At 36.3% G+C, this 15480-nt stretch overlaps 1 protein-coding gene across 8 annotated transcripts; it reads right to left on the reverse strand.

Moving 5' to 3' along the window:
* Positions 1 to 4849: 4849 nt before the first annotated feature.
* LOC122031741 (actin-related protein 8-like) lies at positions 4850 to 14056 on the reverse strand. Of its 8 annotated transcripts, none has more exons than XM_042590853.1 (13): positions 13611 to 14056; positions 12236 to 12321; positions 11054 to 11124; positions 10627 to 10694; positions 10146 to 10207; positions 9056 to 9153; positions 8447 to 8528; positions 7385 to 7527; positions 6998 to 7146; positions 6417 to 6550; positions 5563 to 5681; positions 5161 to 5234; positions 4850 to 5067 (listed from the first exon to the last, which is right to left on the reverse strand). In XM_042590853.1, the coding sequence occupies exons 1-13, from the start codon at positions 13904 to 13906 to the stop codon at positions 5025 to 5027; spliced, it is 1425 nt and encodes a 474-aa protein (XP_042446787.1). In that variant the 5' UTR covers positions 13907 to 14056; the 3' UTR covers positions 4850 to 5024. The 8 variants fall into 8 exon arrangements, 7 of the variants coding, with proteins under 7 accessions (XP_042446787.1, XP_042446790.1, XP_042446786.1 ...); XM_042590856.1 differs by having other exon boundaries at positions 4850 to 5093; XM_042590852.1 differs by having other exon boundaries at positions 10128 to 10207.
* Positions 14057 to 15480: the final 1424 nt, after the last annotated feature.

Consider the following 15480-nt stretch of genomic DNA (forward strand, 5'->3'; position numbering starts at 1 on the left):
CGAGACTGAGTGGTGCTCCCGAGTGCTCGAGCCAAATGGGGATGATCTAGAGCACCATAGCGCCCGAGCACATTAACATCCTAAGCACCATAACACACGAGCACAATAACATCCCGAGCACCATAGCACCCGAGCATAGTAATATCACGACATTGTAGCATTCCCGAGCCCGAGTGCGTTACATGTAACGTTCCCGAATGCCCAATTGAGTGGGTTGACGCTTCGAAGCACTTAGCATTCCCAAATGCCCAAGCTCCCTAGCCCAAGTGGGTGATGGTCCCGAACATTGTAGCTACACTGTCTACAATGTTTTGTTTGCAAAGAAGCATGAAGGTGTCAGTTACAGAGCAAACATCAAGGTTGGTGATATCAATGGATGACAGTTACAGATGCAATAAATGAGACATCAGTTACGAATGAGGAAAAGGAGGCATTAGTTACAATTGTAAACGCTGAAATTACACGGCCGCTTGGAATAAAAGGCCACATGAAGAACGGGATGTTGGTACAAGGGAAACAGTACTTCTTCTTCTCCTTTTCTCTATATAAGGTGATGACGTCAACTAGAAAGGTAGGCTCAAGATTGGTAAGCTTAGTTGACAGTAAAATTATTGTTTCTACTAAGGTCTTCATTCCTTTTCTCCCTTATCTTTTCCAATCTGACATGAACGTTGGAGGGGTAACACCAAGATGCACCTTATCCCCCTTCTAACCTCTTGTTGGTCTATTTCAGTCAGAAAGCAAAGTACTTGATTAGGTAGGTAAAGAGTTGGTTTGTCAGAATTTAATCATCTCATCTCCACTCAGCAAATACACCCAATCCACTACGAACCTAAACCAATTGAAGAAGACATATCCAATAGCAGCTAATTGTTGGTGCAGATTGTACTAATAATCAGGTTTTGATGTAGACAAATAGATTAAAGTTAGATGTGTTTGTCTAACCTCTTTACCAAGTGTACAAGAGTTGATGAGTCTGAAGGACCTGACATCAGGCTGAAATCCAGCTAGGTCTGCGAGATCGGATAGTTGGTGTAAAGTTCAGATAGGTCAACGGGCGAACCTAAGATCTGACAGAAAGTCGGGTTGGGTTCGCGGGACTTGACAGCCGACAGAAGTCCAGTTGGGTCTGCAGACCTGACAACTTACATGAAAACCTGGTGGATCAAGAGGCTAATCAACCGACTACAAGTTGGTAAGTAAAGGTAAGTCACTCGAGAAGAGTGACTCAATGAGGACGCATCCTAGATGAGAGACAATAGGCGTCAGTTCAGTTTAGGTCCATTTCAAATCCCCACACTGAGACATCAACTAGATCCTGGTCTTAGAGGAGACAGGGTCTAATTACTACTCAATATTATTGTGCTAACACTTGTCTTGCAAGTTATTATTTGGTGTATTGGACTAACACGCTTTGCAAGGCAAGAAAAACACCAAAAGTCTCGGGTGAGCAGTACTTAAGCGCCTTACAGGGGATGGAAAGGTGCCATCAAGCAGTGGAAGGCGGCTTGACACTGTTCATGGAAGGCGTCTTCAGTGCATGGAAAGCACCTTCCAAGAGATAAATTTTGGACCTCGTCGTAGATAAGGCGCAGCGAAGTCGGGATAGAATTTTTCACATTGAAGGCGTCTTCAATGGCTATAGAAGGCGCCTTCTACACCCTTTATAAGGGGGACTCAACCAAGCTTCAAAGAACAACATCAATACAAGATTCTACGTGCCCATTTGAGGTTCTGATTACTACGGCTTCCTGTTGTGACTCTGCTACGACGCTGCTGCGCCCGACTACTACCAAGGAGTCAACCGACACCAAGCCTAAGCTGACAATCTTCGAAGGTGTTGGGTAACGAATTGATAATTTGTGCACTTTACTACTTGCAAAAGGACAAGTATAGGGTGTTGCACTTGTTCCGTCTTTCGTGTACTTAATTCCCTTTTCTGAAGGTACCGAAAAAGGTATTTAAGTAAATTATCCATCGATAGGTCCATGAGGCCTAGGTCTTGGAGTAGGAGTCATCGCAAGCTCTGAATCAAGTAAACTGACTGTGTTTGCGTTGTTATTTGCTTGTTTTTTTATTTCTCTTTCTAACTTTCTTTCTCCGCTGTGTACTTTGCTTTTAGTTTTAACACGAAAAGATAATTTTTTTCAAAACCACGTGATTCATCCCCCTCTCACGTGCAACTCGATCCAATGCTAATGTGGTCCAAGTCAATAGTAAACAATCCACTGAGAGTTTGTTAGTGCAATTGATCTTGGGTCAAAGTTAACCAAACTCGAGTTAATTTGAGTCTAATAGTTTCGATGTTTGAGTAATATAGTTTGTTGAGTAACATCAAGTAGGTCAAGATTGACTAGATACCTGATAAGCATGGTTAAGCAAATGATGTGTGTTTGAGTAACAAGTCAAATAGGTCAAGTTGATCGGATACTTGACAAGAAGAGAAAAGTTCAAGTGGGTCAAGGTTGACGGAACACTTGGTGATTGAAGATTGATCGAACACTTGCCATGTGAAAGAAAAATACAAGTGGGTCATAGTTGACTAGATATGGTTATCGAAAGTCTAACAGGGAGTTGGCAAAAGAAAAGATCAAGTGAGTCATGAAGGGTCAGACACTTAGCATGAGATCTGAAATTCAAGTCAGTCAATGTTAATAAGACACTTGGTGTGAGATGAAAAAAGTTATGGTAGGTTGAGGTCAACTAAATACTAGGCAATGACAAAGTCCCAACATGTTAAGATTGATCAGATGTTAGCAACAAAAAATCTCAATGGGTCAAGGATGACCAGATATTAATCAAAAGAAGTGCTACTAAGTTAAAGTCAATCAAATACTAGGTGAGGCAAAAGTTTAGTCTTAAAAAGGCTAAAATAGAGGCAACAATCATTTGTCAAGAAGTAGCAATTGATTGCTTATCCTAAACCCCAAATTCGGGGTTTGAGGTGAGAAACAAGGATGGTTGGTTGAATTGTTGCTAATTGACTGGTGCAGTTGATTGGTGTAATCGTTAGGTTTTAGTGCAATCAATTAGTAGCAGTGTAGTAGAGAATGGAATGCTACAAAATCAATTGGCCAGATGGACTAGAAGTAACCAATCGATTGGTGAGTCTCACCAATCGATTGGTGAGTCTCACCAATCGATTGGTGAGTCTCACCAATCAATTGGTAAGGTAAAAAATAATTACTCTACAAGTTTAAACAGTCGGATCCAGCTGACAATCGACTGGTGAAGTCTATCAATCTATTGGTTGGTGGAAATTAGTCCGAATGTATAAGAGGGTTTCATAAAAATTTGAAGGTGTGAATTCTTGAAGATTTTGAGGCGTAGTGTTGATGCATTTCTGGTCAACAAGAGGTTATTCAAAACAATAAGAAAGCATTCAAAGCAAGTTCTTCATTGTGAAGTCGTTTTCGTTTTCATTTGTATTTATATTTGCTTTTATTGTTATGTTCTTGTAAGAATAACGTTGTACGAAACTTCTCTGTCTCCGGAAGGTATTCAAAAAGGAGAAATTCATAATTGAGAGTGATGCGGTGATAAGGGAGAGCCCACCTGCCATGGGCCAATTGACACGGTATCGATTAAAGTCAAGGCGATCAACGCTGGACTCACAATTATCCTGGTCGACAAAGGAGTGGCCGAGCGGACATCACTCGATTGGTCGAGGCATCATGTGTCGTTTGATAGTGAAACGATCCGCTCGACCACCCGTCCGGCGCAAGGAATGGTGCTATACAAGAAGAGACGAGAAAACAAAAGGGAACCTGCCATGTATCATTAAATACAAAGAAATCAAGGCAAAGAAGAACACTACATTTATCATTAATGTACAGAAGTCAAGACAAATAAGCCTTCCTCTGGCAATTAATATTATTAAATAAGGATCGATGAACTATCACAGAAAAAAGGTATAAAAAGGGACGTCGGGTATGAAGAAGGCAAGATTTTCTATTTTCTTGATTACTTCATTCTCTCGTCCTAATTTTGACTTGAGCGTCGGAGGACCAACACCAGAGACCCCTCCCTTGGTTTTAGTTTGATTACTTCATTCTTTCTTTCTAATTTTCCTGATTTTCTATGAAAGGATGCCATGAGGACCACCGTCCTGCTGCTTGGCCGAGCGAATCAGCCACTCGGCCAGGACTGCGCTCTACCCACAATCAGGTCCCGCTACTTGGTCAAGCGAGTAACCACTCACCGAGAGTCCCCTGCTCTTTCAACTTCAGTTGTCATTCCGTGCAGTGTCTGTGTAGTAAGCTGCATTCTTCCATTCGGACAAATTGATCCAGTCTCCCTCATCGTCTCGATAATGACTTTAACGTCTGACTATGGTATTCTTCCGAGTCGAAAGGATTATCCGCTCAAACTTACCCTCTACCAATCGAACCCTACATGTCCCAACTGGCCATTGCATTTATCCTCTATTCCGCTCTGATACTCGGACGTTGATGATCTTGGCTTTGATCTTCATCCTGACAATTGACCCCATACTAAATAAACCTCCTTCTATCACTACATCACATATATATATATATATATATATATATATATATATATATATATATACTCAGTACCATTTTATGAGCATCAAATATATATATTTTTTATATATAATAAACAAGATTTCTTATTATTACTATTATATAATGAAATATTTCTACACTAAAATTTGAATTTGAGTATTTATCAAAATATAATTTCACTAACAATTATTTAATCCAATAAAAGAACAAGATTAAAAAAATCTATAATCCATAAAACATTATTAAAGTATTTTGGAAAAAAAAGTAAAAATATTCAAAGGCAAATGAAAAAAAAAATCCATATAGTTTAAAAAGGAACAATCGAAAAAAGCTAATCATTTTTTTTTCGCGACTATGCAAATTTATAGTTCATAACCACCCTACATGGCTACATTGTTGATTTATTTATTTACAAGAAAATGACAGATTTTCCTGATTGGTAGGGCGTTTTATACTTGGCCATCCCTTGAGCGATAACAATATTCAAAGGATCAGATATTAAAACATCATGAAGAAGTCGAGCGGCATTTGCTCCACCGTGCTGCATCAACGAGGGGCATCTAAGCACTGCCCCGGTAATATATAAAAAAAACACCTATATTTTAATAAGTGAAAACAAAAATAAAAGTATCACCATATCATGTTGCGTCGCATCATCTGCCGATATTGTTTCTTCGTAATACACCATGAATCCATGAAGGTGCTCATCTGCATCGAAGCAGTGCAACACACTTGAGTCGATAAATTAGTAGAAAGGAGCTTAGTGCAATGGCTTAAGCTACAAGAGGATTGTCAATATCGGATAAAACTCAATATCACGACACAACATCAACAGCGCAATTTAATATTTTTTTATGTTGCATAATATTTTAGGTAAGTTCAATTAATATTAGATCTAGATTGTATAATCTCAACAATATGCTACCACCTTGTGACGAGAGGTTGTCCTAAACAAATAGCACTATGTTCTTAGTCTCCTAAAAAAATAGAAAATTAAAATTGCAATAGAAAGAGAGAGATGCTTAATGTAACTTACACTGCTGACGATCTTTGCACCGTGCCAGGCAGAATCAGCACCACATGGAGGAGGAATAACCTCTATACCATTAGACATTGAGGCAGGGAGAATCTTGCACAGTTCTTTCTCAAGTCTCTCTGAGATTATTCATTTCATGAGACGAGAAGAATTTAAGGTTATTAGATGCATAAATCATCAAGTAGATATGCTCTAACTATTTAATATGTGAATGTTGTCCAGCCATGGAGCTCTATGAAACATGAGATCAGATGTCATTAATCAATTAAATCAATTTCATTAAATTAACTCTGGGTCAATTTAGGGAGATGAGAGGAGCAAAGGGATCCTCCTTTGGGTGTTTACCTAGCAGAAAGTGGCACCATTTTGATGCACAGAACTCGTAAAACGAGAGGCAGAGGTAGGTTGACATGGAAAGACAGGAAGAAGGGAAAAAAAAGAAGGTAAAGTGAGTTGTATACCCTTGTTCTCTCTTTAATGACCTAATAACACTCCTGAACTAAGTGCACTTTGGTCTATTAATTATCTTTCTATCGACATCTATTCACCACTCTCTTTGCACAAAATAAAGCTGGAGGAGACCAAGCCCTCCCTACTTCACTCTTCTCCACCTATAGAAAACATAGCCACAAAGCCAGAAGTGACTTTTTCTTGTTCTTGGTCTCCCTCTACCTTTACATCTACTCTAACCATTTTCACTCTTCTAACTACAAAAAATTATTGCCCGCCCTTAAACTTGTTTATAGCGTCTAGACATATTTTCATTCGTTTTGTCTCTGTTGTACTACACATAATTGAAAGAAACAAGAAAAAAGAGAGAGACAAGAATTAGCATGAAATCTGGACGAGAATACCTGACAGTCCAGGTAAACAAGAAGTTCCACCCGCCAAAACCACAGTTTTAAACCATCTATTATCAGGGGTGGCTTCAGCAGCCACGCAATGATCCATGCAGAGAGCCACAGCTCGATGCAAACCCAGTGTGCGCCTGTAGTCATAAGAGAGCACATAGTTGTGTGACTAATAGTACTTTTTGGTCTTACTTGCTTTTGATATGAAAAGAAAAATGAAAATAACATGAAACCAATAGAAGGTAGGGAAAGAAAAAAAAACTCCAGCAACATTGTCAAATTTTTGTTTTTGTTTTTGATTTTGATTGAAACAAACATGTGTTAATTGTAAAATTAATCTACATTGAGCTTATAACGGCACTTCAATCCTGCAATTCTAGGTCCATAACTTGTTTCCAATTAAAATTCATGCTTTATTCCTTTTCTTTTTCAATGTAGTGTAAAGCTATAAATGGATAGGCTTCCTAATGTGACACAATTGTCTTCGTACAATTCTCTGATTCAAGTTGCCAGAACTTTCAGTAAGAACAATAACCGCATATTTAATTTGTCACATTAAAAGATGATGAAAACGAAAAACTTACAGCCCACCAATAAGTGGTTGGAAAAGGATTTCCCCAGTCTTAAACCGCTCTTTTGATAGAGTGAACCAACCCTCACCAACAACCTCACATGAAGCTTCAGTATCTTTTTGTAGCTCTGCCTCATAGTCAGCAGCCACGTAGCACAGTTTCTGGGCATAATAAATCATTTCAGAGCACATATAATTAGGCAAACATGAACTGTAAGATTGGCATATATCTAAAATATTTTACACACATGATGGATCTTAATATGTATCCTATTCCTTAATAGCTGAAAAAATAGAATTATTTGAAGAATGTTTGCGTCAATAATTTGCTAAAACTACAATTGATCCAGTAAACTATGAGGAAGAAAACATTAAATGATCTGATAATAGAGATTCGTACCTCCTTGATGGTTCTAACAGTGTATAGAGACTCAAAATTTATGTTTCTTTGCTGCATTAATTCTCTGAGAAATGCAGTGAGCTTTAGAGCACCTTGTCCCACTATTTCAATGCCGATATCATGCCTAACAATACCTTCGAAAACTGTGAAAATAAAAACCTGTATGTTAGAAAACTATATGGAGACACGAGGAACCTCTTTCAACATGACAATTGTCCAACATAAGTCCATATTAAATATAACTATATGAAATAGGTCTAATAATATGATAGAATATATCATCACCCAATATGATCAACCATGTGTATGAACACCAAAAAAAATGAGAGCGACCATGTCAATTACGAACCACTCAGATTCGGGAGACGAAACAAGACCTTTCACTGGATAAAGAGCAACTGCAGCTGTTCTCATTCATGGGTAAAGTATAATTTCATTGGAGCTATAGGCACCTCTTGGAAGGAGATTTAATGGTTATCTTTCTGAGTTCGGATTGGATGAATTCTGTACTGTATGAATCCTCCGCAACAGTTGGCCTCCGTCATGACTCTGATAAAGTTCTTGGTGGTATTTTAGTCCTTTCTGTTTTCTCACTTCTGAACCTTCACTCATATGGGGATGGGGACCAACTTGAATATGACAACCACATGCTGGCATGAGTCTTAATAAGTGGCATTAACCTTTCACACAGTGCAATGAAGTTACTGGACATAATTAATATCCAAATGGTAATCATTAGCAAGCTTTAACATTTTACAAAGAAAAAATATGTTTTCCTAATTTTCCTTGAGATTCTTCAAAGAGATTCACATCTACCACTTGTGCAAGCCTAAAATGAGTTGTGTTACAGAAGTATCACAAGTTACAAGGTAGTAATATTCAAATACCACAGATTTCTAATATGAATGTGTACTTGATCACTCCTTTTTCAAGAATATATCATGCTATGGGTCCAAATGCTATGACAAATATCTGAGATGTGCAATTTATCTAGAAAGCGAATTCAGACTGACTTTAAAGAGAAACTGATAAACATATACCGACAACACAAGCAGAACTTACTTGGGACTACTGAAGTAACATGGAAGCCAATGTTGACAACAATTCCAGAAGTTCGTCTTGCAGCAAATAAAGCCAACACTGCCTGAAAAATTAAATACTAGATAACAAGATACAGTCGTATTCTCGACTGAGAATCAAGATTAATAAGCATTCCATTCAAATGAAACCATTTAAGAATACATATACAGGCACATAATGGCTAAGCTCTAAAATTACAGGCAATAGCTCCTCTTAGAGGATTAACATAAAAGAGGAACACTGAGTTGAAAAGCAAAACGTCAAATAGATAACAATCAAAGAGAAGGATTGAGTTTAGCAAAGAAAAATGTCCATCACCTACATAAAAAAGTATCATCTTTTTAGAGGCCAACAAGCCACAAATTGTACATATGAAGGTGTCGAACAAGAACATACTGAGCCAAAAGATTTCCAAGGTACACCAAATTTATTGATGAACAAACTAAATTATATACATGTATTGTAAACCAAGAGAAGAACAAACATGGTAGAAAAATTTTGATATATTAGCCATATGTTATCAAGTTCAGGTCAAAGTACATGCCAAAGTTAAGCTCAGATAATCAACCAACAAAAGAATAAAATTCACACCTGATCAATTGCACAAACAGCAGGAACATTCATCTCAAAAAGAACCGAGTAGATTGCTTCTTTTAATTGCTTTCTAGATGCCCTAGCGGATTCAGTATCTGAACAGAACAAACCAAAAGTTAGCAAAACTATTAACTGCAAATATTTTGACAATCACCAAGCATGCAAATAAAGCAACTTCTCACCTAATTCCTATCATACAAACATGGAAAGACGGAGTAGATCAAAGAAAATAATTTTGAGTTACACAACCAATGAAGCAAATCAATGTTAAATCAATTAGGCCATACTGATGCTGTCAGGTAGCCAATGGACCTGACGTTGTCCTATAGTTGTAGGTATGCACTAAGGTAACACCAAGCTTATCTTTTTCACATTGATACTAAATGAACTAACCAATCGTACTCAAGATAAAATTCCTTGTTGTGTGTTATTTGTAAATAATATTGTGTTATTTGTCAATAAGACTACAGTACGACCAGTAATACTCTAGGGATCAAAATTGTTGGATTGTTAAGAAACATGTAAAAAAAAAAATTAATCTAGCTGAGAATACTAAGATGGATGTGAGGAGTTTACCAACAAAAATTAGATTAAAAAAATCCTAATATTTGAGAACAATTAGGTATAACTCATAGGTTGAGATGATGTTTAAGATGATCAATAAATTTTACTGCTAGAAGAGTTGCAACTACTAGAAGATAAGGAGTAGACGTAGACCAAACTATTGGTTAATGCAATAAAACGTAATTTAATTAATTAGAACATTATCAGTGATATTCACTTAGTTGGATGTCAATTGACAGATAAGATTCATATATATCCCTAATAATAGCTGGAAGAGACACAGCTTATTGTGATGATATAACTACTAGTTGCAACAAGCATGTTTTAAAATTAAATTGTTCATCAATTTGAAGCAATTAGAACATGATAAATATCTGGGAATGAAATTATCAAAAGTTAGTTGTATAAGGCTAAGAAGGCAACTCCATCAAAAAAAAAATCAGAAATTTTGATCAAAGCACAAACACCACCCAATATGAAATAAAACATTCTTTCTTTCATTAACTCGTGCAGATGCGCTGACCATCAACATAGCATATAGGAAGGGAGACAACAACTGGTTGGGATGATGTCTTCACTTGCATTCTGCAGTACAATAAAAACATTTACAAGCAGTGGAAATTACAGAACTATACATAGCTAATGAATTCAATACTCAAGTTCACTGTTTTGAAGCTATGCTACATCCCCATAATTGCAATACAAAGATGAAAGCCTAGAAACCACAAGGAAACTGGCTAGCCAGTCAATGAATTATACTCTATATAACACTTTCCACTACTACATGATCCATTGTGCGCAGCCTTACCCTGCTTTTTGCAAGAGGCTGTTTCCAGGATTCGAACTCGTGACTTTTTTGTCACAAAGCAACAACTTGACTATTGTGTCAAGGCTCCCCTTCAATTTATTCTAGAACAATATTTTATAATAATTAACTTTAGCCTGCAGCTCAATATCTGAAGAACAAAGATACAGGTGATAAATAGTAAGTGAAAGGTGGACACCTGCTAAATATTGTGGTAAAAAAATAGTGAAATCTTGCATGCATTGGAGACTCCAGATTGCCAAATTCCTACAGTATAAAAGAAAACTATAAACACTAAGAAATAAAAAAAATTTAAAAAAAAACAACCCGGTGCACGAAGCTCCTGCTATGCGGGGTCCCGGGGAAGGATCCATTGTACGCAGCCTTACCCTGCTTTTTTGCAAGAGGCTGTTTCCAAGATTCAAACCCGTGACCTTTTGGTCACAAAGCAACAACTTTACCGTTGCGTCAAGCTCCCCTTCATAAACACTAAGAAATACACAAAAGAAAATGTGCATTTATTTATTTTTCCAAATAAAACAAAGACATTGTTTACTTCACTAAAGATAACATGTCATTATATATTTTACTTGCTGGCAACTGTTGTCATGAATATAAATACTTACTAAGAATGTAGCACAACGTCCAGATGGAGAACAAGACTTGCTCCAACCATACTTGCAATAGCCAGAGCCACCTTAAAAGGAAGCAGATAGGTAAGTATAAATTCTAGAGCTTTTAGTTGCAAACACTACCAGTCAGCTTATTGAAAAGGTTCTAGAAAACCTAGTTAACTTTCACATTCACATTGATCAATTCAGACAAAATTCTTAATGTGATACCGACTATGTGTCCCACCTCTTCCTTTCCTCACACATGGAGTTTGAACCAACTAAAATGATAAGTAGAATTGAAGAGGTAACACCAAGATTTTATCATTAGCATATTAATGAACATTATTATGTGTAATTATCTTGGTATTTCAATTTTCTATACCCATTTTATATGTGCAACTATCTTGTTACAGCAAATGAGGAGAGGAAGGAACAGAAATAAGAGGACATGTAAATTATAGAAACTTACAGTCATCAAACACAGGTCAACAAATAGAGGCTAACAAATTAAATACAAAATCAAAGTTTCAAGATTTCTATTGGAAGTCCCTGATTGTTCCTTTCACTCTGGATTGACCAGATTCAATCGCATGAGAACTCCAAGCTAATGTTTATCAGTACTTGGTGGATATTTTGGTTCTCCAATGTAGACTCGATAGAAGTGGAAGTGTGGATTGATTTGTGAAGGAGCCCAGACCATCTGGAAACAACATATTTTGCATAGGAAGAGAAAGGGGTTAGATAACAGTCTGGGCATGTGGGTCAGAAATAGAAAATCAGTATTGTAAATACTCTTCGTTTAAGCAGATCATAGAGTATGATCCATTCATTGAATTTACTCTTTTGCAGAGTGGCCATCAGCCATGTCAGCCAAGGGGAGCTGAGAACACCAGAAAAAATAGCTAACCAGTTGCATCAAGAGAGGGAATTAGAAAACATGATGATAAACCAAGGAGGGGTGAGGCCATAGAAGAATGCTAAATACTAGACTTGTTATTGACTTGCCTTTAGAGCATTGTAAGAAATTCAAGAATGAACTGGAGAACCAATCAAGTCAATCATATCATCAGAGATGAAAAAGTAAACCAAATGGATTGCTATAGAGGTTTTTATTGCCAAGGGAAGTTCAAAGTCTTCAACAAAACAAACTGAAGCACATGAGCTATCTGTAAAAGTTAAAGGTTCCAGTCATACCATCAATAATAATAGAACCTGGAACCATTGCACGCTTTGAATAAATGTTCATAAATGACAACTGTGATGGAGGAACAAAGCATAACCTGCAATGTAGGGGGGAAAGGTATTAACACAAGCAATAGTAGAACACTTTTGGGGCGGACAACAACTACTTACTGTCTCTCATAATTTGACAAAATCATCCAACACAACATATATGAAGTATCCTTTATAAAAATAATTAATTAATCTAGCACAACCTTTGCACCTTATCTTAAATTAGCCTGACGTTTAAATTTTTATAACTAGCACAACATTTTGCTTCAAATCTAACACACGTTTAAGTTTTTTTAAGTCGTGATGTGTGTTGGTGTGCATGATGTCGTATCAACAAACATATTGGGTGTATCTCAAAAAAATTAGAAGTTTAAAAGTGGATTATTTACATAATCAAATTTGGCATTGCATATCAAAATAACTCACTTTAAACTTCCAAATTCAATTTTTTGATGTGCATGCAATTTGTTTGCTAAGGATTCATATAGTCAACCCCACCTAGTGGGATAAGGCTTGGTTGTTGTTGTTGTTGTATGCAATTTGTTTGCTAACATGGTATACTTTCATGTCAGCACCTGTGATTATTTAAAATCAAAAGGCAGACACTTAAAAGAGTTAAAAACAGTGATATATTTGAAATTAAAAAAAAAAAAGTATGTTGAGGGTGATATACAAATTTTTAAATATTGTGCTAGATTTGAATCAGTATATAAAGGTTGTGCAAGATTAACTAATTAATTTTTATAAGAAACACAAGTCACCTGAAGAGATTTATATTAAGTTTTACAGAGACGTTCAGATTTTACATAGAAAAAGAAAAGACATGTGCCGAAACCAAACTAGATAGAAAGACATACTATTGTGTTCATGGAAACTTACAAAGACTACTTCACTTCACATCCATTGAGATAGGATTCACATGAGAGTGTAAAAGTGTACGGATACATGATTACATGCACATCTGAGAAGGATACAAACTTCCCATCCTACTGCTTCCATAACTCTACATCATATACGTATAGTGCACTGATATTTCACCTAGTTATGTAATTTTTTTGTGATGTTAAAAAGTAAACAACTGATATGAGTCGTCTCTCCATCTACATCAGTTGCCTGCTCAACGAAAGACCATGTTCAATAGAACATGTACAATTTAAATCTTTAATCAGATGAAAGAAAATGTTACGAGAATCTCTTATCATCTGACTCAGGACGTTCTGACTTTACTTCAATAATACCTTACTTCGACACCAAGACATAATTAGCCGTAGCCAAAGCAAGAAAGGAAATCACATAATCAAAACAATGAAAATTCAGATCTAACCACTGTACTTACTGCAAGTGGGTTTCGGCGAAGACCAAAGCATCCCACGGCTCCTTCTCGTTCATGATAAAGTAAACCCAGATAGCGTTGCCCGACACCAGGGCTCTCCATGACTTGCACACGGAGCTGGTCCGCGCGGCATCCCGGGGTCCGAGCAGCAGGAGGATCTGCACGAAGACGTCGTTGGGGATGACGTTTAGATCTCCGAGGGGAGGGTGGTCTTCCGGGAGTTCCGAGTTATGGCGACTGGAGCTGGATCCGGAGCGATGGAGCACGGAGCCCAAGACCTTCCGCAGCACCACCGCCATTAAGGCCACGATCTAGGAATGATTGAGGAGGACGAAGAGGGAGGAGGCCGATCGAGGGAGGAGGGAATTCGAATTCGCCGTCGTCTCAAAGAGGAGGAGGCGAAGGCGGCAGCATCGAGATGGAATTGGGGATACGATTTGGGCCGCAGAGATGAGATAATAAATGATACTGGTCGGCGCGGCGAGGCACGTGGACGAGTTATGAGTTTTTAATTTTCGATCCTGTACTATCTGTTTTTTTTTAAAAAAAAATCATTTTATAAATATTTTAACATTTTTCAATACTGCCAATAAAGAATTATAAATTTATAATCACAATTTTATTTTAAAAAAAATGATTTTCAGGAAAAAGAGATTGCTCCCTTCTCATTTGGAATGTAACAAACTTATTCTTTAATACAAAATTAATTCATAAATAAATTTAATTATAATTTTATCTGATATTTGTTTGTGGTTTTATTTATCTATCCAGACTTATTGTTGAATTAAAAGCATAAATTTGTCTCAATAACATTTTCAATAAACGAGTTTAATATGAAATTTTATTACATGGTTAAAAGTTAAAACTCCTTTATTTTTCTAATAAATAAATTTGTGCATGTTTATTTCAAGTTAATTTAAATTTTTAAAATTTAAAACTAAAAAAAAACAATTCTAAACGCCTTAACATTTATTTTTCTTCTTCTTATTATTATTATTATTACTATTATTATTATTATTATAAAAATAATAATAATAATGGATGTCCATTCGGATAAATTTAGTTTGAAATAAAAATATTATAAAAAATTCTCAATCTGATCCGAACTCAGCCTAAAAATTTTAAATCCAAATTCAAAAACTCGATCAACCCAAATAACCCACCCGATCTATAAAAAAAAATTATTTTTTTATCATTATTACTTTTATCTCAATATTTCATATTATTGTACTAGCATTATATTATTTAGGTATACAAAATACAGTAATCTTTAAAATAAAATTAAATTAAATTTAATAAAAAAAACTCCTAAATCCTAATTTCAAATTAGAGGTGACAATATCTAACACGACTCAAATCGAACACGAAAATATCAATTTAGGGTCAAGTTTTATTGGGTTCGGGTTGGGTTTGAGTCAGCCTGATTGACACAATTAATAAATGAGTTGGATTCGGGTCAATCTGAATGACCCGATTACAACCCGTGAATCCATTTATAAATATTTTCATGTCGAATTTGGGTCGGATTCTAATTAAATTTGAGTTAAAATAAACATATTTTAATAAAATTGATCATTTCAGATTGGGTTTGGGTTAAAATGAATATTTTTTATAAATGGATCATTTCAGATCAGGTCGGGTTCATGTTAAATTCGGATTGTAGATCATTTCAAGTCAGGTTTGGATCAAAAACAGATAAACAAATCGAATTTGGGTTGAACAATTTGACCCAAAATATTAATCAGATTGAGTTAGAGTTTTGATGTTCCAATCCATCAATCCACCAACCCAAACCTGTCAACCTGAACCCAACCCGAATTGTCACCCCTAATTCAAATTAACCGAAATTTAAATTAATCAAAACCCAACCTGA

Source organism: Zingiber officinale, chromosome 11A, assembly GCF_018446385.1.
Source record: "Zingiber officinale cultivar Zhangliang chromosome 11A, Zo_v1.1, whole genome shotgun sequence".
Taxonomy (NCBI): Eukaryota; Viridiplantae; Streptophyta; class Magnoliopsida; order Zingiberales; family Zingiberaceae; genus Zingiber; species Zingiber officinale.